The sequence below is a fragment of the Haemaphysalis longicornis genome, unplaced genomic scaffold, assembly GCF_048455015.1.
Source record: "Haemaphysalis longicornis isolate Haplotype H1 unplaced genomic scaffold, Haemaphysalis longicornis Haplotype H1 scaffold_12, whole genome shotgun sequence".
Lineage (NCBI taxonomy): Eukaryota > Metazoa > Arthropoda > Arachnida > Ixodida > Ixodidae > Haemaphysalis > Haemaphysalis longicornis.
The window spans coordinates 34810527-34835776 of NW_027526225.1; the positions used below are offsets into that span (position 1 = coordinate 34810527).

Genomic DNA, 25250 nt, shown 5'->3' on the forward strand with positions numbered 1-25250 from the left:
GCTCTGCTATGGTGGTAAACCAGCAGTGGAGGAGTGTGCGCTGTTAGAGTTCGAGGACACTAGCATTTCTTAGCGTGAGCTGATTGATAATTATGACACTGATGCTGGTAAAGCCGATGATGATGGTATCTTTAAGTGGTCCCCACCTAAGTCGCAGCACCTTGGGCACATGAGTGGAATCTAAGCGACCGTGGGACACGCCTCTGTGGCTCAGTTGCTAAAGCGTTGCGCTGCTGATCCAAAGCGCACGTTTTCGATTCCCAGCCGCAGCGGCCGCTTTTCTGATGGAGGTGAAAGTGAATACGCACCTGTGTTCGATATTTAGGCGAACATTAAAGATCTTCAGGTAGTCAAATTATTCTGGAGCTCTCCACTACGGCGGGACTCATCTGCTGTGCTTGGTCGGGGCGTTAGACGTCATAATCAATGAAGAAGCGACTGTATGGTTAGGCTAAGATGTGCTTATACGGAAATGCAGCATTGGGTATGTAGACACGCGGGCTCAGAAAGGCTTAGAAATGTCTGCATATATATGTGCCGTGTTCGTGTCTAGCAAGGAAGAGTCCCTGCGTCGTTGATCGTCAAGCGGTAGCTGTTGACCAAGTGGGACGGTTTTACTCGACAGCAAGATAGCGTCCACCGGAATTAGGAACTTCCGGTGGTCGCAGACGTGCGAGGGAAACTATATTGTCTACGACAAGATGAGGCGTGGTGCTGCGTCATGACAGTTGAATTGGCGGCCTAACTGTGCTTTCGCTGCGTTGTTCTTTTTGGGAACTTGCGCATTCACAGTAAAAGATGGAATCGTCGATTGTGCAAACAACGAGCAGTGCTCGCACATCTCGTGGTACAAGGCAATTTTGCCAGCTCTTTTTGGGGTCGCTGAGCTGACCTCTTGCGACACCGCGGCGTTCCCGTTCCCTGGCGACGTGAGGCTGTACACTGCGGCAATGTTGAATTGACAGATGGCGTGGGAAGGCCTTCCGCTAATGGAGAAAAAGTCCTCAAGGTGTTCTAAGCGTGCGCCGGTTGATAATGATGCCGATGAAGGCAAGATTACGGAGTTGCTGCAATTACATGAGGGATCATAGGGAAAGATTGAAGGACTGAAAATTTGTCTATCTAAGCCAAACACTTCCAGCTAAGGTAGTTTTTTTCCAGGAAAACAACTATGCAGCTAATGATAAAAACTTCAGCATTTTCGATGAAGTCAAACTGTGTGATACGTGACAGGTGAGCCGTGCTAATGGAAATAAATGTTTTTGTAGCGTCATCCTATATTATGCTTCAAATTTATCGACGCACTGTCGTCTCAGGTGTAGTCCCTTTTTGTGGTATTTGTGCTGGTGGTTTAGGATCTTTTTATAAGCCAGCATTTTTAAATACAGAACCTGCCGAAAGGACAACTGCATTGCTGGGACATCGCCAAGGAACCACAAAACAAGCCAAAGAATCGGGACGGATGTAAACTTCCATGTAAGGCCAACTGTGTGCACGCCGATCGCTACTTGTTTTGCGCCGTGCGTGCAACAGCATCTCTGGAAATATTCAGGCCTAGTACCGCGTAGTAAACTTCCAATTACTGCAGAAAACAATTTGTGTGTGGCGTTTTTTCCTTTTTATATTTTTAAGAAGCCTGTCAAGACGTGCTTTAAGTTTTACTCAATAAATCGCTCTGGAGAGATGTGTAGCACTCAGGAAAATATTTCTGAAACAATGCATTCATGCCTCAAAACATGCTACGAATGAAGGACAGAAATTTCAAAACCACAGGACTGCCGTTCGTCCTGTGGGTTCTTCCTCTTGTTACCGTCCTTGAACTAGTACATTGCACCTAGTATGCATCAAAACATGCGATCGAGCTCCATGCCGCAAGCCGCCGAAGTACAACTAAGCTCTTTGAACGGAAGCAGGCATACCTTTTACCGCGCCATATATCCCGTCTGGTGCGTGGTTATATTCATTTTTCTACCCTAACCTAAACTTGGCCTTCGCCAGCAAATATTTTCTTGCCGAATTCATGTCCAACAAGAGGATTCATACGTATAGGGACTGACAGTCGAAGCAGTTATCTGTATTAGGGAAACGATCGCACAGCGCTCATACTGTCATTGAACATGGAAAATGAAGTTCTTGGGTTGGATACCATGCTGATACACGTAAATGAGCTGCCTTTTGTAAATTGCAGATGATCACTCAAGAGTTATCCTTGCTCCATCGCCACCAGGTGACAGCACGGACTACATCAACGCGAGCTACGTGCGGGTGAGCCCATAAGTGCAAATTTGAACAAATGAACATTGTGCCTAACATATCATCGGGCAACTGTAAATAAGGAAAAGTGTAGTCAACCAAATTCGCTGAACACGCACCCAATGGCCCAGGAGCAGTCACACTTACTTGGTTGGCTGTGGTACATGTTTTGTATCTACAACAGGCAAGGTTTTATGGAGGCAAATCAGGACCTAGTAATGGTTTTCCGAATTTGCGTACCCCTAAACAAAGACAGGGCATAGAGTAGTGCTTGTTTGCGACTGCAGTGTATTGTGGAACACGTAGTGCCCTTCAGATCCAATTCAGCGTGATTATAAAGACTGCTCACGAGTAGGGCTTAGAATGCGATATATCATGCGCCATTCACAGTTGCATCGCGGGGCTGTGCAGTGGCACGAAATTGATTTAGTACGTGGATTTTAAACACATGAAGTCTTTCTTGGCTACTTGGACGCGGAAAGTTTGATGCTTCTACCTCTCTGTATGTCTGTTTCTTAATTAAGGCGCCCGACCGAAGTAACCGCAGATGTCGAACAGGACGTTAATACACGCAAAACCAATTTTAAGCATCTAAATGTGGTGGCAATGTTGATATTTGTCAACATTTTTACGCAAAAATAAGCCATATGGATACTTTAGGCAATAAATCAATACATGAATGATATTTGCACTGTTTTGTTATAAAGAATGCAAGAATGCTTGAATTAACGGTATAAAACAAAAAAATTAGCCACTGTATAAAAGTCGCCGCCATGGCACCATCAGCCAGCGGCCCTGGTGGCGCACATCCGTGTGTTTCCAAGGGCCACTGCCGGCTGGAATCTTGGAATCCAGGAGGCATTGTGGCGGAGAAGCGCCGGCGGGCTGACGCCTGTCACCTTAATTAAGCGTGCCTAGGCAGGGCCTTGCTATAGCTGTCGCAAGAGTGCGCGCCCCGGTGTAGAGCGGCCTCGTCCCAGGACACGTCCGAGCAAATTGCCAATCGGCTAGTGAAAGACGATGACGCAATACGCACCCGGAGGCAACACTGGAAAAACCAAGCGGACGAAGCGCGAACCGTTGGTTTTCCACCCTTAAGCGACCATGCCAGTAGTAATGAAGTACCAAGTCTAAACACGAACAGAAGCCCAGAAAACGCAAGATAAATTTTGGTCTGTCTGTACGTCCGCCTGCCTGTCCCTTTAAATGTCTATCCTTCATAATGTCGTCTTTTGACGACATTTGCAGCGAAGCAAGCCGATAAGCCGACAATTTTTACTAACCATGTATTATTATATTTGATGCTCACCTATCCATTCTTCGATTGTTTCTTTATTGCGGACAGAGCACTTACGGTTAAATTACTCGAGATCATTATCCACCGTCACAGGCACTTTATAGTACGTCTTCATGGGCGACACAACGAAGTCATGGAGAAGGATGGTGCACGAGCCCCTTTTCATAGAACAAGTTACTCTATATCACACATAAACACTCTAGAATACAAACTAATCCTTCTAGAGCTCAAACTATTGGGTTAGAATGAGTTTGCGTACGGTTTTAGTGCGCCGCTTACGCTCACTACTTGTCTTACGTGTGTCGAACCTATAGCAATGTACGGAAGCTGTAGATAGCTGTACTTTTGGAATGTGGCAATTGCGTGCTTCAGGAAAGGATTACGGTAAAACTGCAATGCTTTTCTTTCGGCGTCGTACCTTTATATAAAATGTAAAAAGTACGATTTCGTAACTTGTTTTAATTTCTGCCTTTGCTTTCAGGGGTACAAAATTCCGCGCAAGTACATCGCCACACAAGGTAAGCCTTTGTTAACACCATATTATGCTATTGTTTCAATCATTTTTTAATTCGGAATATTATTTTACTGAAGGGCTGCATAGTATAGATGGATTACGTGAATGGTAAGGATAGCAATAATTGGTGATCGTGGGTGGCAGAAAGAACAAAAGCAAAACAAGTATGTGAATGAAAGGAACAAAGGACCGAAACGAAAAGTGTGGAACACGACAGGTCTATGATACAGTGCCTGAAATGACTACTGAGTAGAGAAAAACACATCGGTAGGTAAAATAATGAGTGCCGATAAAGAGAAGTACAACCAATTAGCGAATAGACATGGAGTAAAGGATACAATTTAAAGCCTAGGCACTGAAAAGATAAATGATTGAAAGGTTTTTCAAATTATTTAGGGCTCAACCAGGGTTCGTTAGTGATGATCTTAAAATTTTAAAATTGGCAATGATAAAAGTATGGAGATCATCACAATCTTTGCTAGAATGCAAAATGCTTGTGTTTAGTACTCTCTTTCCCTCCAAAAATGGCATATTTTTTGTCGCTTTTCAGCATGACACTTCGTACGTAAGTGCAGAGAAACAGTATCACCTCATAACTGCATTTTGAGGGACGGTACTGGATATATCAACAGAATTTTATAGTGGGAGATAATCTTACCATACAAAATTGCACATTTTAACACGCAGATCTTAAGTTAATAAATACCATTTTGCCACGCAACACTGAGGAGCCGTTTCAAACCTGTGCGAAACCTAGCAGTCCTTTCTGGAAGATGCGGGCGGCAAAGTGATAATCTCACGCTACTCTTCATGCCATAACTCTGGCTGTAAAAATATAAAAATATTTATTCTTTGATTCAGAACTGCCTGGAATTATGTATTATTGGACTTTGTTTTATGGCTTCAAGCATACTTTTTTCTAATCTGTGAGGTCCTATGATATTTTGGTCCGATGTATAGCAAGAAATTCCGTTCACTCATTGGGTAAAAAACTGGAGAGCCTGGTACACAACTGGTAAAGAAAATGGCGGGTGGCCGAAAGTAAATACCATTGAAGTAACAGGCGAAAAAAGTGGGTAAATTTGTGTCCGGATGGTGTTGAACCATATACCTGCTGAATGCCGGAAGAATACGTTTTATGCATACATGAGGACGACTCGGTGCATTTGGCTGAATACAGGCGAAAACAGGGAATGCGTTGTTTCATTTCATTTGAAATTCTGCGCTCAGGATATGTGCTGAAACCTGCGTGCATAATGTGAGCATGCTAATAACAAAAGTAACAAACACAATAAAAGCCTGAAAAAGGAATGTGACCGCTCCTGTAAAAAAACGAAATAAAAGCACACGGGTTATTCGATGGGATTTGAACCAAGAAATCCACTTCAGCAGCCTCATACACTACCACTGTGGTGGTGGTGGTGGTGGCCCATAAAGTGGCGCATACCCACTCAGGGGGATTGGCCAAGAAGAGCGTTTTTTTTTTTTTACTAAAAAACCAGATTGGCAAAAAGGTGCAGTCGAAGAAAGAATTTAGAATATAGGTTGGAGACAGAAATAGAACAAGAAAGAGGAGCGAGAGAGCCTGATCAGAATCATTTCAACAAGGCAGACGAGCCGTCTCTGAAATGAAGGAATGAATGGCTTGACAGACATCCCCATGGCAGTGGCCTAGCTGCGTGCCTCCAAACGACAAAAGCACTGGCAAGGTTAGTGGCATTCCAAGACGCCGCAGGGGAGCCTCCAGCAGCCTTCTCCGGTGATGCAAGAATCGGCGGCAAAAAAGGAAGAAATGCTCATCCGATTCAATTTCATGGCAGAAGTGGCACAAGGGTGAGGTTGCTAGATCTGCCCGGTATAGATACCTGTAAAGTGGGGGAACACCACACCGAAACGAAGTCAGCGAAACTTCGCACGAGCGAGTTTGGCAGAGGCTTCTTTTCCACCGAAACCTGAGGTGTTCGAGTTCCGGAGAGGTGTGCAGCCCGTGATCGGACACGTCCTGGGCCAGCAGGTATTGTCGATAACGGGCTAGCAAAACGCAAGCAAACGGGGGAAGCACCTCCACAATAGGTAACGACAATGCCATTTTCGCTAATGTATCCGCGGCTTCATTAAGGGCTAATCCACAGTGGCCAGGCAGCCAGACAAGCCTAATTGCCCGCACATGCGTGGGAACGAAGGAGTAAAAAGTTTTAAGCATGGGACTGGCAGTTTCTGAAGAAAGGACCATGCACACGGAGAGGGAATCCGTGAGTATCATCACTGAAGTTTGCGCCGAATCGAGTTTCAGAACAGCAAGAAGAATAGCCAGAAATTCTGCATAAAATATGGGAATATAAACTGGTAGACGCAATGAAAAAGACCAATTCAATGCCGGAGAGAAGATACCCACCCCAACTTTTTCATTTTTTCCAGAGGCGTCGGTTGCAATAACCACGTGCGATGAATATTCAGACTGGTGAGCCAGGAGAATGTTTTTAATTAAGTTGGTTGGAAGCAGCTTAGCATGTTTTGGGAAAATGTTATCAAAAGAAACCTCCACTACTGTGGGTTGAGACTGTAAAACGGGAACTGATAGGAGCGTGGAGTGTAATGGTTGAAGTAAAGAATTGGCAAAAATGACCTGCGGGCGCCGGATACGAGACCAATTAGAGCCGAAAAACGGAAATGCGTGTTGAACAAACACAGCCTGTGATCTGGCCAGCGGTGACTCTAGGAACTTTGCAACTGCGTTGATGGTGAGATATTTAAACCTGGAATTCAGCGTTGGGACTCCGGCCTCCAAGTACAATACCCGAATCGGGACGTAACCGGGTAGGCCTAAGCAGCAACGCAAAGCTTGTCGTTCCAGCTTCACCAAAGGCATGAGCTTATATGTCGCAGCGCCAGAGAATACAACACACCCAAACTCTAAAATTGGTCGAACATACATGCTGTAAATCATCAAGAGCGTATCTGTCCTCAGGCCTGTTCTTTTGTGGCTAAGACCCCTCAGTAGAGCCACAGCACGGGAGCCTTTTGCAGCTATATGTTCAATGTGTAGGCGCCAATTCAATTTTCTGTCATATATGACCCCAAGATATTTTAGCGAATCAACCTGACGAATGGTTTGTTGGTGATACGATAACGAAATCGATATTTGGTCCGTAAGAGGGAACACGAGGATGGCACACTTATCAATGTTTAAAGAAAATTTCAAAGTATCCAACCACGCTTCCAGGGCATTCAAATATGATTGAAGGGAATGAAATAAGGAATGGATGTCTTGCGATGAAGAGAAAAAGGCCATGTCATCTGCATAGACATATGTATGCACATCTCGGTGAATGGGTATGGAGCTCAAAAGCACATTGAATAACACTGGGGAGATAACAGACCGCTGGGGTACTCCACGTGTCTGCTTATACCGGGAAGAGGCGTAACCATTTTGGGAACAGAAAAACTCTCTGTTTTCCAGAAAAGCCGCTACCCACGCAGTAATGTACTCCGGAAACGAATAGCGAGCTAGGAGATCTAGAAGGATGTCATATTCCACACTGTCCTAGGCTTTCGAAATGTCCAAGGTGACCAATGCTGCGATCTGCTTATTTTGTAGGGCCCAGTGGATGCGACTTTCCAAGTCTATATGCGCCCACCAGATAGAGCATTCTTCCCTAAAACCAATTTGTCTGCGGTTGAGTATGTTCCTCGTACGCAAAAACTTGTTAATACGGAGAAGCAAAACGCACTCAATTACTTTTACAAGGGTGGATGTTAATGCTATTGGCCTAATATTATCAATTGTATATCCAAGCTCCGGTTTCTTTAAAAAAAGTACAATCTTGGCCAAGCGCCATTCAGGAAGTATCCACGCGTTTTTAAGAGAAATATTAACCACATTCAACAGGTCTGCCGGGGCTTCATTGTACAACAGTTTAATCATCGCTGCGGTGATACCATCTGGACCAGGCGCAGACGCTGGAAGACGGGAAATTACGCTATCTAGCTCGCCTATAGCGACCTCTTCAAAGTCAGCCGTGCCGAAATTTCGAGAGCCTGTCGACGGAATCCTTGTCGCAAACCGCAGCTGTAGATCACTCGCTATGGTCTCTAAGAATTCAACGGATTCTTCTGGTGTACGAACCAGGGAGGGTGTGTTCGGAGAGACGGGAGATGATTTCCTAGACCTGAGAAACTTGAATAAAGCTTGTCTACGATTCGGTTGTGATAGGGCGGAAAATCGGTCAATATTAAATGTTTTCTTCGCACGTGATACAGTACGCTTAAAATTTGCGCGGTGAAATTTAAAATTAACCCAGTTAGCCGGGCTGTGATTGTGGAGAAGCTGCTGCCAGGCGGCGTTTCAACGCCGGAAGTCTCTAGCACATTCCTCATTCCACCAAGGGCTACAAGCGGTGCTATGGACTGAGGATACCGTAAATTTTGCTCTAAGGATGGAATCCTTAATAGCTGAGACAACGCTTTCAGCCCTGATTGTCTGCTCCATAGGTGAAAAAGCTGACATTGCTTTGCACAGCTCCGAGGAGAACTTATTAACATTGACAAACGAATGTACTTTGTGGTTTGGTATTTTTGCAGCGCAAACGATGTCAAAAAGTACCGGGGTGTGGTCACTGTTAGTCTCGCAGTCAATTGTGGACCACGAGGATACAAGCCCTGAGGTCGCAAAAGTGAGGTCTAGGACAGAACGAGACTGACCACTTATAAATGTGGCATTGCCTACATTTCGGCAGTGCAGGTTGTTATCCCCTGCCCATTCCCAAAGACGTCTCCCTGAGGTGTCAGTCCTATATCCCCAAGATACGTGGTGCGAGTTGAAGTCCCCCGCCACAACCACAGCTTTTTGGCTAACCGAAAGGGCCGCATCTAAAGCTCTAACTTCGCAAACTCCGTGGGGAAAATACACATTTATCAACGACACAGGGCGGCATCCCGGCAGGAGTAAATCAATGCCAAGAATCTCACAATCTGAGGACAAAAAGTCGAAAGTGCCATCTAAACAACAAGAACAATAGTTGTTTTCTCTTTCTTCGTAGAACATAGCCACATCAGTGATTAGCCAAGGATAAGGAGCTTTGAGAGGCTGATGTGCCCACTTCAGAAAATTCTAAAGTCTGTGAAATTTCAACGTATGAACTGTAGAATACTGCCTGTGGCGCTACTCTTGAACGTGATGTCACGTGAGTGCAACAGGTACAAGAGGTGCACACAACGAGGTCTTAGTACAAGTAGTGCAGTCATTCGGGCAGAACCTGATTCTAGGGAAGCTGCGGCGTCTCTATGTTTGCTTTCTGACGTACCTCACACCGTGAAACGAACAAACAAAAGTGAAAAAGATTCGTAAGGACGGTGTAGCAGAAAAGAAGCCCGTCGAAGTAACTCGGGGAGAGAACCAAGAAACGAGGGCCAAGAAAAATGCAGGAATACGGCGTTACAAAAACGTTTTCGATGAGTACCGCTAGCTTCCCTTCAAAGCGCGTAGGCAGGCTTAGGTGCATCGAGTATTTTTTGCTTGGCGAAGGGAACGTGGGCATCTGTGGCAGTACTTTAGGCCTAACGTTCTGCTTTGAGCTCCAGCTTTCTTAACCGGCACGTTCAGCTTTACCTGCATTGAGTTTGAAGTTTTACCCCTTCTGACTAGCAGCGTTACAGCTATATAACGTCACGCCTACACATCGACCAAGTAAGAGTGATTTGGCAAAAGTCGGCATCATCGTAACACAAAGCAGAAAAAGGTGCAAATGGAAAAAGATGATGTGTTATCGGCACATCTGGTTTCAGCACTCGGTCCCCCGATCTTCACACTCACACCTTTGTCTTTCAAGCCGCCATGGTTTGCATTGGCCGTGCCAGCATATGCATTCGCCAGTTGCGATGTTACGCTTTCGCACTTACTACCTCATATTTAGTGCTCAGGTTCCCTCGTAAGTTTGGTTATGACTCGTAGAAACCTCGATCATCAGTATAGAGCGTTATAATGACTTCTCCATTTGTTTTTTTAATACTCTATATTAAACACGAAGGCAGCATGGTCGCCACTTGTGTTTTAATTCATTTCGCCCGTCTAAGCCATCTAACCATCTTCGTTGTAACGGTAGGTGATTTGTCAAGAATGCCATAAATAAAACAAATTATCTGTGTAGACGAACAGATTTTCTCGGTGTTTGGAATGCCACTCCGATGGAGTATGGCGCGTTAAAAACACACACCAGGAAATCATACTTTTTTCTAGTGATGATAGTGATCGTGGGTGAGGTGAAAGAAAGAAATTATTTGCTAGGTCGGGATTGGAGCTGGGACTTCGCGTTATGAATCCGACGTCTATGCGATGCACCATTCCCACAGCGTCGAAACGGTAGGGGTTTGGACAGGGTTGCATAGACGTGCAGAATTAGACAGAAAATTCATGCAGAAAATTCATGCACCACACTCTAAGAATTCGAGGATTGCTGGGCACTGTCTAGGAGTAAAAACTTTTGTCCCATATTTCAGTCCCTTTGGAGCATTGGGCTACCCTTCCGAGGAGTAGCACGTGGCGGCCAAACGAGAGGCGAAACACTCCTCGTGGGATTTACTTGCTGCTTTGGAAGCGGAGTACTTGAACCCTGTGTGGGAATTGCAATGCCATCTCCAAGGCAGCGTTCCGTCACTCCCTTTGGGCGTGAATAATCTCTCTTCGCCGCGGCTTTCCCAGCTACTGCAGACGGGTACTACTACTCTCTCTTGGAAAGTATCTCGTTACGCCTCAAGAGCGTTCTGCTATTCCCCGCGAGGCAGCGTGTTTTCGCTCCGCCTGCTACTAGACACCCCTCTCCTCTTCCCCACGATGGTACTATAGGCAGTTACAAGCAAACAAAACAGGATAAGCTATTTTGAAACATGGAAAAAAAATCAAGCTCAGACTTTATTTTAAATGCGAAGCATTTCTTAGGCTCGCCTGGTCCTGCGTCGTTGATGGCGGCGCCGCCCACACGCTCACTGCGCATGCACAACTCTCCTCCTTACACGCACAGCTCCGCGATACTACACTATAAAAAAAGAAATAGTTAGCGACGCCCGGTTTCGATCCCGAATCTCTGGCCGCAACGGGAGGTACGCGGTGCTCTTCCCACTACGCTACAAATCCGGGACAGGAGCAAGAGCTACGAACGCGCCTTATGTCCTTGACGCATTCAAACTACGTCAAGAAGCTACTGATACAACGAAGGCACGCGAAGCTGAACGTAAACGGAAACGACGAACTGAAAACTTTAGAGGGGAATGCTGAATTTCCCGTGGGAAAGCTGTGGTGGGAAGCGCCACGCGCCTTGCAGCTCAACCAGCCCCATCCGCAGCGCCTCTGATGCTGATTGTGGTAGGGTGCCCCAAGGGATTGGCCAACCAAAGAATCCATCACGAGATAGGTTCGCGTTCAACCACCCTCGTCATCTTCCCGTAGGGGAATCACCGAAGAAGAAGAACGAGAACACAAATCTGCGAAGAGGATGGCGTGTATATTGCTCTAAGCCGGTGCACCAATGTCAACAACCTTTACCTCACCAAAGCTGACGGAGACTACCGATTCTACCACAGAGACAACATCGACAAGAACATGATGGACGAGATTCGGCGCCTCGAGAACCACCGCCTACTCACCGTAACACAACAGCACTTTCGTGCCTTTGCCACCGGTGTGGACCCGGACGCGGAATTCCCTCTGGCGCTAGTAAAAACCAGATCACTCAACATAACGGCAACACAATGGAACCACACGGAACCGCCACGATGCTTCGCATCCTCATCAGGGTTCCCCACGGGAAGATGGTGTAATTTTTTTTCAAAAAAGTATCACAACAATCGGTTCATTTTGCAATTTCACACAAAAAAAAAACAGTTTGGTTGGAATTAAAATATCACAGCATAAATACGGTTCCTACTCCATATGCACATAGGAGACGTAGCGCCTATTTAGGATACACAAAAAAATCAAATAAAAATGCAGCAAAGCAATTGAAAACACTGAAAAAGAAACATTAAATTAAGGCAATTAAAAGGACATTAACATCCGCAAATAAAAAGGTATTGGCATTAGCACGAAAAGCGTCAGTAAAAATACAGCGGTTGAAGAATAGTTCACGGTACTAACATAAAACAAAATGGCCTTAGTATATCAGTGGGTGCTTCACATGGACTGGAAAGCCAGCTCTTAGCACAAATTAAAAATATTTACAAATACATTTTGCGAAAGAAATATCTAGGACTAAAACAATTCAGCGTGGATAGTAATAACGCATTACAAGGTGCAATCAACACAAAGATACAAAGCCATTGACACGGGAACTTTGTAACAGATATATGTTGGTGGGACAATAGGAAACCGCAGGAAACGTTCCCCCTGGGTTTTTTAGGTGGGTGGTTCTCAAATGAGGATGCGCTAGTAAGATTTAAAAAGGCATAACTTTGTATTAAAAACAAACACGTTCGAGCTGACTGCTTCATAATGTTGGTGGCGGCCTTCAGAACAGTACCGACCAGGGCACCGTGCTTGAGCCAAAGTAACGTCTACAGAAGCAAGAAGTTGCGCTTCGCCTTTGAAGCGTATTACACACTGAAAAGCGAAAACACAGGCAGCTGCAATGGGAACCCATCCACGATGTCCAAGGCTGTGAGGAGAAGTGTCTTGAATGCGACGGCCACTCCTGCTGACGCCTCGAGGATCTCTCGTTAAAAAAAAATCTTCGAGCAAGCAGCGTCTTCTCGTGGTTGCTACTTCGGCAGAAAGAGGGGGACAGCAAAGATAAGTTCTACAATGAAGAAAAAATTAACGAGTTTGACAACGTTAAATGAAGTTTATTGGGTGATAGATTAGTTTTCGCGCCGAGAGCATGCACTGAACGTGTATTGGAATGCAATACTGCTTGGCGCAGTCACCAGTCTAGATGCGAATGTGTGGTGACCTTGGAAGCGGCAACGCGCATTGTGCCACTTGACCAATGTCATGTCAGACAGCGCGCCCTACAGCTGTCTGTCTACTGTTGCAACCGTGTCATCCCAGCGCTGACACCAGTTGTTGCGACCGAGTGGGGGCACCCGATCCGAGCTCTGGGGCCTCCGACATACGAGTGGTAGCGTGTATGATGCGAGCGCCCAGCCTCTGTTGCAGCCGTGAAGAAGTCCAGAAGCCGTAGGCTAACGTAACTGTTTACTTCATAGCGAGAGGTGAGCCGAAGCCAAAGAACAATGCCCCGACGGGCGAGGTTACAATACAGGACTCGAGCAGAGTGACAGCATGGATTCTCTGCTTAAATAGGAATAGGTTACAGCGCTTGGGCGGGTTCTATTTATACCCAAAAGCCGTAACGGCCAAAACGCCAACAAGCGGCAACACGCCACGAACGTCACAGACACACACAAAGCTCCTTCCAGAGTTCGTGAGTCGTCGGTAGCCTCTGCGCACGTCGAGTCGGAGAGACGGGAGATAGAGGAGGACTCCGCTGAGATCGAGAGGCCTCTGTGTCCTTGAACGGGTCTCGACGTGCCGCTAGCAACCGCCGGAGTTTGAAGCGGGTTGAAAGCGAGGCGTCTATCCCGGCTTGTAAAAACTTGAATGATGAGTCACCGACATAGTGGCGCATGATGGCTGAAAGGCGCACGCAGTGGCTTCGCCGCACAGCCGAGGAGTGATGCGGGAACGTACTGCGGCGCTGGCCGATTCGTAACACTACGCACTGCGCCCCAAACCCATTAGTGCTTACGTGTCAGTAGATTCCATTGTTTACCCCACTATCGTTCCCGGTATAAAAACGTTGCACAAAATTTAAACAAAAATACCCTTTTTCTAAGGTTATAATCCCTTAATAATTTGCATTGGATTTTGTCCTCAGCCGACTGCAACGTACGGCCCATTATACGTTCACAAGTCCAGCGTCGAAAAGTTGTAATGGGACATATAGCTACTGTTTTCGTCATTCTCGAATACGCTTCGTTGCATGCACGCTGCAGATTGCAACATTTGATGAGCGCCGGTAGGATCGTTATTGAACAATCAGAACGCTCGAACATTAAACCACATGCAGCGACGGCGTCAACCCACGCGAAAAAAGTAATATAACGGGTACAACAAACAGTCTTGGCGAGTACGACAAACGAAAAAAAGTAATACATTGCTGCCAATGCCCTTCGTCCTCGTTGCTGTAGCTCGCTTGTGGACTTCTGTCCGGGAATAAACTCGCGACGGCAGCGGCCAGTCGCCTGCCGCAGTCGCCGCCGTCAGCGGCCTGTGTAAAAAATTTTCGCTTGTCTGTGTCGCCCACAATACCTGTTTGCCGTACACACTGAGTGAGGCTTCTCGCGTCGCTCATCGTCTTAGACGCATGTAGTTACCCCTTAACAGTGCGGGGCGTACGCCCCGAAAAGTCCCATTTCCGTCCATCCTGCCCTCAATCAAAACGCAAAAAACCTGTCTGCACAGCATTTCAGTCTCCTGCTGTACGCGCGGCGGTCACTATGACTGCCACGCGCTAGACGCGCTCCTATCACCCAGCCTATTGTACGCAATTCTTTGGAGCCGCGCAGGTAGCCACAGCTACTGCACGGCAGCCACTCTAACCCTGGCCGCCAAGCTAAGAGTACAGGGCAGCTCTGCGACTACTCGCGCGACCGTGCTTCTTACCTGCGAAAACATTCGGCAAGGATACCAACACTTCACGAATAACAGGGATTGAACCGGTGCAAGAATCGACGCTGTTTGCACACGGTTACAAAAGCCGCCCTTCAAATCTCAGCAACGGTCAAAATCAGTCACGAAAACGTTAGGACTAACCGCTTCCGCAGACCGAAGTTAGAGAGCAACTCTGCTTCGTTAAATACACAAGACAAGAATACGAGGTTAACTAATTGCTTACCTATACTTCCTGCCAGCGTTTCTTCGTCCGGTAGATAAATCCAAGGTCGTCATAGCTGCGAAAGATCCCAAGCTCAAGGCGCGAAGCCTGCGACAGCAGCGAATACAGTCCGGCTATGCACACTGTGCATAGTTGTGAAATCGGCCTTAGCGCTGCCGCCGCTGTGATGTTCGTCCGAAAGAAAAACTAGTTCCACGCACGCACGCACGAATGAACGAATATACGACTTGCTCGCGTGTTCATGATGTCGCACTGACGCACAGGCGTGCAGCAGTTAGCCAACACGCGTCGTACTGTGTCGAAGCAAGTATGACGATAAGGGCAGGTCCAACATCCCATGTTGCACGAAGCGTCTGCTTGAATGCACATTTCGTTCGTAGCACATTGACATCGTTCGTAGCCGACTTCGTTCGTAGCACATTGACATCACGGTCTGGGGTGGTCTGTAAGTCGCCCGTCCGGCCTTGGCGGGTTCACCGCCTGTGTAGGTTTTTGCAGAACACGCGCACTTCGCTGCTCGCTGAAGGTGCCTTTCTCACGCTTGCTCGGCCGGTTCCCGTTACCTGACCCGCCGGATGTATGACGCGTTTTATATCGTGTTCCACGCCTGCGCTGCCGCGGGGAAGGGGGGGCGGGGTTCATCATTTCTCTTTGCTTAATACAGGCACTTGAGTTCCAGCAACCAATCGGTGTGTACGCTTTTATCGTCGCTCGCCAGCCGACGAGACAGTTTTCAAGGTAAACGGTGTATTTGAGATGCCCTCGCAGTGATATCGCCTGTTCCTCACACTCCGACCTTGCAGACGGGCCCCATATTGCTGTTAATAAATACACGTTATGTAGCCGGATTTCCTTTATTTAACCTAATAAAAGCTATCGTATGTACATGCCTATCTCGCCGACACTAGCCACGGTTGTTGGGTCGGGTTCGTGTTCCGCTTGCAGCTTGAGCTATCAGAAGAGCGCGGACTTCAGTTCTTGCAACACCATTTTCTTCAGTCGATCTCAGCTTTACAATCCGTTTTTTTAGCTCGACTAGGCGTGGGACAAGCGTACGTCTATCAAACTCTTCGAATGCGGCCGTCTGCAGCGGCTCGTAGATTAGTTCCTTCGGTTTGCCGCCTGGCGCAACTGAACGCTGCGAGCTATCGTTACACGAATTCATACTCTTGCACGTTTAGAATGCGCGGCAGAAGTAATCGGGCGCTTTTTACACAACTGCTTTATATAATATATTCGTATGGAAATAAAAAATCGCTTATGAGTTGGTGAGCGCAGATGGCAGGAGTGCATCTCCATGCTTACTCCCGCACTGGACAAGAATGAAATTGCAATTTTACTCTTCGTACTGGAGATGGGAGGTGATGCGCAGGTTTACTCTTCACTGGTGCGGGAGCAGAACTTGGGTGCACTCCGCCGCGCACGAGAAGAGTACACGGTCAGTTTTGCTCTCCTCCTCATGGGAAGCGACAATTGCATCCAACTCCCGCAGCTTTCGAGGGTAGTCCGCCAACGCTTACAATAGTACAATGACTGTTGGACTCTTCAACTACTCCCCCGATTTCTTAGAGTGCACTCAGTCTAACGACGACGATAATTGACCCCGATACTTTATTTGTGATAAATCAATTGGGGGATTTTCAAAGCCAAAGCCGCAGCGATCAAAAGTCCAAACTGCGTGCGAGTCTATGTCAAAGCTCAAACCTTCTGCGTTTGAGTCGAAGTTCAAACCCTGCGTGAGTGGAAAAAAACTCAGACTACCATCAAGTAATCCCTCAAGAGAAATCTTCGCGTTCAACTATCTTCGTCGTTAGACGGAGGGGTGCATAGTTTCTTTATTCGGTTTTCTTACGCTCTTTCAATCGTTGGTAGCCATGTAATCACCACTTTTAGTTTCGAAAGTGATTTGTGCCATACTTGCTTGGGTATCTATTAGTACTGCCTCAAGTGTATCATCAGCTCGGCTGCTTGGAGTTGGTGGGGTAGGGGCTGAGTTCTTGATCCTTACAAAATTTTATTGGTTTAGAATGCTTGTAGGGGGCGTGAAATTAATCAGAAGCAAACAACAAATCTCAGTGGTCGTCTAGCTTGTACCACAAATGTTTCTGGATTTTGCTGCATGGAAATGGTATAATGAACACTCCTTTGCTTTAAACGCAAAAAGCGCAACGGAATTCCGCATTTGTGCACATCATTCAATACCCCGAAGTCAGTCATGCGAAAAATTGGCTGCGTATCTGCGCCTTTCGTTGCAAATGTCGTCAAAAGGCGACAGTCTTTGTAGACATTTGCCAAGGGAATGTCCCCTTTTGCTTTCCCGCTCACCTCTCATGCTGTTCCCGTACCGTTGCGCTCTTCCCAAGGTAAACACACCAAGGGTTTGCTCAAGGCGATTTGAATTTACCGCGTTCCACTGCTCAAGGCTGGGTTACTCGATGCCACCGCTGCAGTACGGCGGTGACGCGTGTGAATCGAGGCGGCTGACCTGAAGGTTTATAGAACCGAGTGGCCGTGCTCCACGTGCGTTCAAAGCAGAACGTGGAACCTAGCTAGTGGAACAACTGATTTAGCCCTGGCCAATCCCCTCCTTTGGGTGCATGCCAAAATCTTTGTGGACATCGTCAGCATCATCTTTTGTTCCTGTTGTCGCGTGATTATTCGTATGCCTCCTGGAAGTGGCGTGGGCAACAGCAGGCGGCGGTTTTCTGCCGTAGATGTACAATTTCATTTGCTATCAAAAACCCAAGCATCCATGAATTTTTAATAAAGAAACACTGTAAATATCCCTTGTGCACTAATTTCCTGTCTTATATTTGCGTAATGTCTTGTTCTTGTTCAGCAAAGTTGACAGGTATAACCATATACACCAGGCTTAGACGTTTACCTTTGGCTGTGAGTATATAAGACTATTGCGCAATATCTACTTTGCTTTGGCTGGGAAGCTGAATCGAGTCACAGACAGACAGACATAACGACAGACCAAGATTTCTGGGTTTAAGTAGCCCAAGAAAGACTGTCGTCTTAAAAAAGGACACTGCATTTTGTGCCTGGCATCCTGCGGCTGGGGATGATAAAGAGGCTCTCCAAGGTTCTAAAGACAAAGCATGGAAGTTGATACAGGGGTCGTGTATCAGTGTTATCTGAAGTGCTGCTGGTAGTGATGTAGCAGTTTAGACTACAGTTTGCGCCGCTGCGGCAGACGGCCTCACAGAGCTTCATGGGAAGGCAGGAGCAAGACCCTGCCCGCAAAGAGCGAATACCGTCATTGATTGCTGCATAAATACACAACTGTCACAGCAGACGGTGGGATTAAACCAGTAAAGCTGTTAAGAAGACGTATACAAATATAAATAAATAGGTAACGGAACGCATCGGTAATACCGTTGCAATAAACATTTGAACAATGCTGCGTTATGTTTTGCGCTTGCAGGTCCGAAGGAGTCCACACTTTCAGATTTCTGGCGGATGGTTTGGCAGGAAGGTTCGTACAAAATAGTAATGCTAACCAACCTGATGGAACAAGAGAAGGTGCGTATATATTTTTTTCTTTGTTTCGCAGAATTCAAAGAAATAGGGCGTATAAATTATCAATACGAAAAAAACAATTGCCGGTTGAAAAGTTGTCGCCATACTTGTGCGGGAAATGTAGGCAATCCCATATGCATCGTGAACGTGACAAATGTGAGTTAATCTAATTTACCACTGAAGCCTTCTAAACATGAACTTAGAGTTTGTTCTTTCCTGCTAGTAAGATTTGTTTTCCTCTAATTTATTTTGTACGGTTTTCTACAACAACACAATTGTTTTCTTTTTCAAGTGAATCAATCAGTAATACTTGTGCGAAATTATTTATAGCCATTCCCACACAGAGAATTTAGCATGTCACCTCAGAATTCTCCAAGGCTTGCAGAAGGTGACTACGGAGTTTTTTTTCCCGAATGATAAGATCCCTTTTTCTCTAATCCATGTGACCAGTTTTTGCAACAACCAAATCGTTATCTATCCTACTATATTTGGTCAGTCGGCATTTGAGTAAGTGGTTAGACTGTCTTGGTGCAGTCAGTATGCTTGTCGTGGCGTTCAGTTTTGCTGGTGACATTACGGTACAAATTGTTACGACCATCCCGTCGTTGAAACAAAACGTAACCATGGCGCTACAGGTTCAAAAAACTGATATATTTTAAACAGAAACCAATGGGATCGATATATTTCCGTTTACGTTGCGAGGTCTATGCAGGACCCTATGTTAGAAAGTTTGTTCAACGTCACAAGCGTTGTGTGGGACCGCAGACTCCAGGGACAAAGGCATTTATGCAGAAAAAATACCGTGCGCATCACCAGTTAAAGGGCGATTGTGAAAAACCTAAAGTAGCTCGAGAGAGCCGTTAACCTGGCCATGGGCACCGATAATGATTATCGTAAGTGCACTACGATTATGGCGATCCATAAACTTTCTGCAACTTCTTTTTACACGAAATAAAAATTAAAGCTGTGGTTTTCTGTTCTTCTTTCCTCCATCGTTTTCATGGCGCAAAGAATGCGCCCTAAACTGCTCAAAGTAATTTAAGCAGAACAGGTGCCTCCTCAAATGGGTAAAGGCTACCTTTGCAGTTTTTGTTCGCCCACGAAACAAATGAATGCAGTATCTTGCTGCGCGTTCAACTTGGCGTGTTTGGTGCAACTTTTCAATGAGGAATGAGGTGAACTAGAGTAGGCCAGTAAGTAGGAAAAATACAGCAGATTGCTCTAGAGGATGTGATCATTTCGGTGCCGTAGGACGGACTTTTTATTTATGTGATTCGTATAAGAATATGTCGTCTGCCCTATCAATCAAAAGCATTCTTGCCCGCGGAAATAGCACCCAGTTCTGTATTCTGAAGAGCGTTTAACATAGACGACCAAAAATAATCCTCGCCATAATGAGTTAAAGTGCCATTTGCACGAATGATTACAAAGCGCCGCATATTATGTTGCTGTTGATTACACGTTCAAGGCGCAGTGGCGTCCTACGACACGGGAAAAAGTGGGGCATACACAGCCAACTTCACTACCTCCCAAAGCCCATCAAATTATCAATCAGGCTCCCGCAGGGCAGGATGTTGCGGTGTTTCGCTTCCGTTTTTATCCCAATGGGCACTGGCAAATTCTCCTCGTGAGTGACAGTAGATTTGTCCTTCTACACACCCCAGTAGTGAAAAGAGCAAAGGAACAGCGGTAGATTTATTCTCCCATTCATCCGGGACGCAAAATCACGCGCCGGGCAGACGCCCACCCACGTCATCTGACGACTACCTGGTATATCATCAAGCATTGAAACATGTTTTCTCTGTACGCAAATAAGCATCTTTATTCGTCTGGCATCAATGGGCTTTCTTCGGATGGCTTCCTCTATTACTCCATAGCGCTTCACTGCGGCCACCGCCACCGATGCGCAGGTTCGCGAAAAAAATCGTGAAAATAGAGCACGTGCGAAAATTTTGCAACGAAGTTACAATGCAAGTTACAGTTAGCTGACAAAAATACCTGTTATTGAAACCTTGGTACTTTTACCACCGCTAAAAAGGCTTAATATCGAAACTTTAGCTTTACCCAATAGGGCAATCCGTATCATAAATCCGTATCATCAGTGTAACGCAGCTACTAATATCCTCCGTTTTGGTCAGTGGGCTATGTGGTATAAAACTGTGAAATAAAGTACAAATTGTGTGTTATTTTGCAGGCAGTGACCGCGGCAAAAAAGACTTTGGTGAGGATTTTTTCCCGCACAGAAGTAATGGGCATCAGCGAAACATATTTAATAATCCCCAATATTTTCCCGCAAAATACTGGTAGGAAAAGCAAGGCTATATTTGGCAGTGTACTTCATTTCTTCTCTAGAGTATTTCTGGCATCTTTGCTTAATGGTGGACTTTTAACTATGCAAAACAGTATAGAGAGGTTTGCTTTACCTAGCGCAACATCATAATACTCAGTCCATTTCGGTTCTTTTCAGACAAAGTGTTCGCAGTATTGGCCAGAGACTTCGAAGACGTACAGCAACTTTACCGTTACTTTGATGAAGACGGATGCACAAGTCGACTTTGTTGTGCGAGAGTTTCAGGTTACCTTGGTAACTACATCCTCTTTTATTTGCGTGTTTATACAGCATTAAAAATAAAATTCTAGAGAGCGCTTCCCATCAATTTACCTGTGACGTCAAAGTGATATACGAAGGTTAAGCTTGAGCTTCAATTGGTGGTTCGTGCAAGTTCCTATGCGCATGCAAGTACAATTCAAAAAAAAAATTCCCCCGCATTTCCCCGAGGGGGAGAATGTGAAAGTGCGAATGCACGGTTGTCGGCCCGCTTGCGGCGCTTGCGCTCGGCCCCCACAGCCCACCGCCTCGCCGCCTTCTCTTCCATCTCTTCCATCGGGTTTGTAGTATCACGTGTACACCACGCAGTTATCAAGCCGCTATAACGCCGCTGAGTCGCCAACGCACGCCGCTGACGACGTAGTTTGAATGCGTTAAAGATATAAGGCGCGTTACTGACACCGATATCAGCGTCGCGTCCGCGGCGTATTCGGTAGAGCGTCGGGCTGCGGCCCGCAAAGTCCTCGGATCGAAACCTGGCGCCGGATGCTGTTTCTTTTTTAAATATAGAGGAGCACTGCGGACGCCGCCGCCGCCGACGCCGCCGCCGCCGCCGGCGGTGGATGGTTTGGGGTCGCTTATAAAGTGCATTCGCACTTAAAAAATAAGTTGGAATTTACAAATTGCCCGGTAAAGTGTTTTTCTCATAAGAAGAACCAATGAATGTGCGAGAAGAAATAATAAACGATTGCCCCAAGCAATGTATAAATCGTCGTATGGATTGATGTAAACCATTACGTGTATCTATGCGTATCAGGTTAAAATTGGTTCCGTCACAATTAGGTGGCCTTTCGAATCGATTTTTTCCTTACGTTTGCGCATTTTTGCTTAGAAGCCTTTGTTTTGTATACATTATTTATGTTTTTTTACAAAAATGTGGCAAAGCCCAAGCGAAAAGAACAAAAAGACGACCACAATGACTTTTAGCCTAATTGTGAAATGTTTGCGAAGCACATATGCACACTATAGTATAGAGTGTTGGTTTAGCTTCACAACAAAGCACCGGAGTGAGCAAAAAAAAGACGTGTGGCTGACCAAACCAGCTTGCCGAATTCCAGCTACGCGCTAACTATCTGACTTCAATTTTACCGGCGCAGCGGTACTTGCCAGTGCAGAACTTCGCATTTGCATTGAGTGACGCCAAAGTGCACAATGGACTTTTCATTAAAATCATGTACTAAATAAACATCATCATTCGCAGAAAAAATTCGACGTTGACTGCATAAATACTTAAATTGAGAGAATTGTGGAGAAGCTGAACTGCGGAATTGCCTTGGCGGGAACCACATCGCTTAATTTAAACATTTGTGACGGCGAAGTGCGAAGTCTTTACGCAAAGCATGGCACTCAAGATATTCAATTTATTCAGAACTCTGCTTGCTGCGCTATACGGACGTCCTTCACAATACTTTTAACTGTATCAGTACGTCATTGATAAAAACGAATATCTAACCAACAAAAATGCGTAGTGTTCACGCCTCGTTCAACCAATGAACCAATGAATGGCACTGTTAAGAGCGGCACCTGGACTTTTGTTATGTTTGTGGTTGCGGGTTGCGTATATTTTGGTGACAATGCCCTCACAGTTGTTGCACTTACACAGCAAGCAAAGCTAAGTCACCGGTTCAAATTTTTCATCTGTTTCCACCAGCACGGCAATACCCGGAGAGTAGTTCAGTTTCACTTCACAGCGTGGCCGGACCATGGAGTTCCCCTGCACCCAGCGGCTTTTCGAGCTTTCCTTGGAAGAATACGGGATTTCCTGCCGCAAGACGAGCACCCTATAATTGTGCATTGCAGGTATAAAAAACGCAATTTGAAAAGCACCCCAGGCATTGTTTGGTACACGTGTATATTGAAGTTTTGTCAGCATACTGCCTTAGGCATTAAATTTTACCCTAGTTTACAGCTTTTAAGCGCCGATGATATCACAACATTAAAAATGAATATTTGCTTTTAGGGTTTTCTCTTGAAGCTGAGCAATGGCACTTATTTTAGGAAAACTCATTATAACTATTCGATGTTTTGTCCAGTACATTAGCTACGTTTAAACAAGATAGACGTCAACAAGTGTGCCGGATTACAAGTGAAATTGTGCACAATCGCTTCTCAATATTTTAACAGGTGCGGCTCACCGCGGAAATGTATATTCACTATTTAAATATATACATTTGCAGAGCCTAATCTTGAAAAATCACGAGCCAGTCTACTCCGGGAAGGAGGCTGACGAGCAAAACTGATCTGGCACCGAATTTCGAACAAGCGTGCACATCCCGGTGACGATACATTTTTTCAGCTGCTGAAGATGCTGTCATCGAAACATCCTAGACCTTACCTTAGCACACGGCCGTTCTGATGAAAAAATTAGCTGCCATGACAACGGCAATGGTGCGGCGCTATAAATCCGTGCCTGGCCCACCGAATTAGTTTCGGCCCTCCTGTGCAGCAAGCAGCAATTAAGAAGCAAGCAAGCGCGTCCCAACACACTTATGCTTTCAGCAATGGAGCGCCTGAAGGTTCAAAGCCACGTGAGGTGGCGTGGTCGCTCCAGCGTGGGCGACGTCCGTCACCTTAGCAGAGCCTAAGAAAACAAACCACACCTGATTCGAGCGTGTGCTGGATGAGGGCAGGGGTTTTATTGGCGCCGAATCGTGAGGCAGAAAAAGAATTTACAAGAACCCTGCCGTAAACAGCTCTCTGTAAAATAATTGAGGCTGTTTGAGGCACACGATAGTCTTTAAATCAAGATGAGTAGAGTGTCGCTGCACCACTCTTTCCACTTCTGCTAGGCCATTACAGGCAGTTTTATTCAGCACTCGTTTCACGGAGTGGCGCTGATAAAATCTCAAGATATACCTTACGAATGTAGTCCATGAGGTAAGAACGAGGCACGGAGAGAGTTAAGAAATTCATATTTATAGATAGTACCGTTCGATAGCGCTGGTTAAACATGCACTTTAAAACGAACCACTAAAATCAAGTAGTTCATCTTGTATTTTTGGCGACAAACGACTGAACGTTTAATTCGCCAAAAACGATTTGAACACACTCCTTCTGGAAGCCTAGAAGGTGGCAGAAGTTTCGTGGGCTCTGTGACGTAAAGTTTCCAAGCGCAACTAAGCTGGTACACGCAACAAGGATGTCGGTTATAATGTAGGTTTCGCAATACAACCGATTTTTGTGCAGTGCATATCCCCTAGCTAATATACAAGCCACCGTTTCATCCCGGGGAAACCCCATGGACATTTAAATAAATTGGTTCACACAATTTTAACTTGGCTCTAAACTCCCCGTAGTCTGAACGGCGACATTAGCTAGTCTGTAACCATGGCACTACCATACGTATTCAAATACTCTGTAAGTCTAAATACAATATCGGAAAAATCGCATAAACGAATAAAAAACTTGATTATATTATTCTTTTTGCGGAGACGAATTTTCATACACGTGCCTTCATCTCACGCACAGTTAAAAATACGTTGCTCTGCTGCTCACAGCCTTGGTTGCCAGGTATTCTTCTGGCAGGATTGTAGATCTACAATTTTCGCCTCCGAACGTTCTGTGGCACTATCATCAAAACCTGATCGGTTGATGAGGTTTTAAGGGGCACCTTTTCATTTGATTTAGAGGTCAGGTCATATACCCCTCAAAATCTATTGTCTTTCCCTTTCATCTTGATTAACAGAACCTTATCTAGGTTTTCAGTCTGTTACCCTAATTGTCCACCAGTTGTCAACTCATCTAACTACGTGGCCAGCCCAAGTACATTTCTTTTTCTTTATCTGAACTATAATATCGTCACCTCGAGTTCACAGCCTGTTCCAGGGAGCTCGTATCCTGTCCCGGAGTGTTACTCCGATCAATATTCGTTACTTTGCCCGTTGAGTTACTCAGCAACCCAGGTTGGTTTCTATTTGTTTAGTAGGGCGCCAAGTTTCCAATGTATTTATCATCCCCGACAGGACGCATTGCTTATATATTCTTTTTTTCAGTGACAGATAGCCCGCTTTTCAATATATGACATCGTCTGCCAAAAGTACTTCAGACCATACGTATTCTGCACCGAATTGCCATTTCGGGATTGGGGTTGGCTCTGACATTTTTTCTAAAATAGATATACTCTACTTGTTCTAGCGCCTTGTAATATAAGTTGAGGACGGTGCTTTT

The 25250-nt window shown here is 45.7% G+C and overlaps 1 protein-coding gene across 2 annotated transcripts in view; it reads left to right on the top strand.

Moving 5' to 3' along the window:
- Nucleotides 1-25250, top strand: part of LOC144162559 (receptor-type tyrosine-protein phosphatase epsilon-like) — a 151410-nt gene that overhangs the window by 79565 nt on the left and 46595 nt on the right. For both annotated transcript variants that reach the window (XM_077693149.1, XM_077693148.1), the window contains exons 14-19: nucleotides 1389-1476; nucleotides 2189-2265; nucleotides 4032-4068; nucleotides 18381-18478; nucleotides 20943-21059; nucleotides 22735-22883. In XM_077693149.1, the coding sequence (XP_077549275.1) occupies nucleotides 1389-1476; nucleotides 2189-2265; nucleotides 4032-4068; nucleotides 18381-18478; nucleotides 20943-21059; nucleotides 22735-22883 (566 nt within the window). The remainder of the gene's footprint in view (nucleotides 1-1388; nucleotides 1477-2188; nucleotides 2266-4031; nucleotides 4069-18380; nucleotides 18479-20942; nucleotides 21060-22734; nucleotides 22884-25250) is intronic.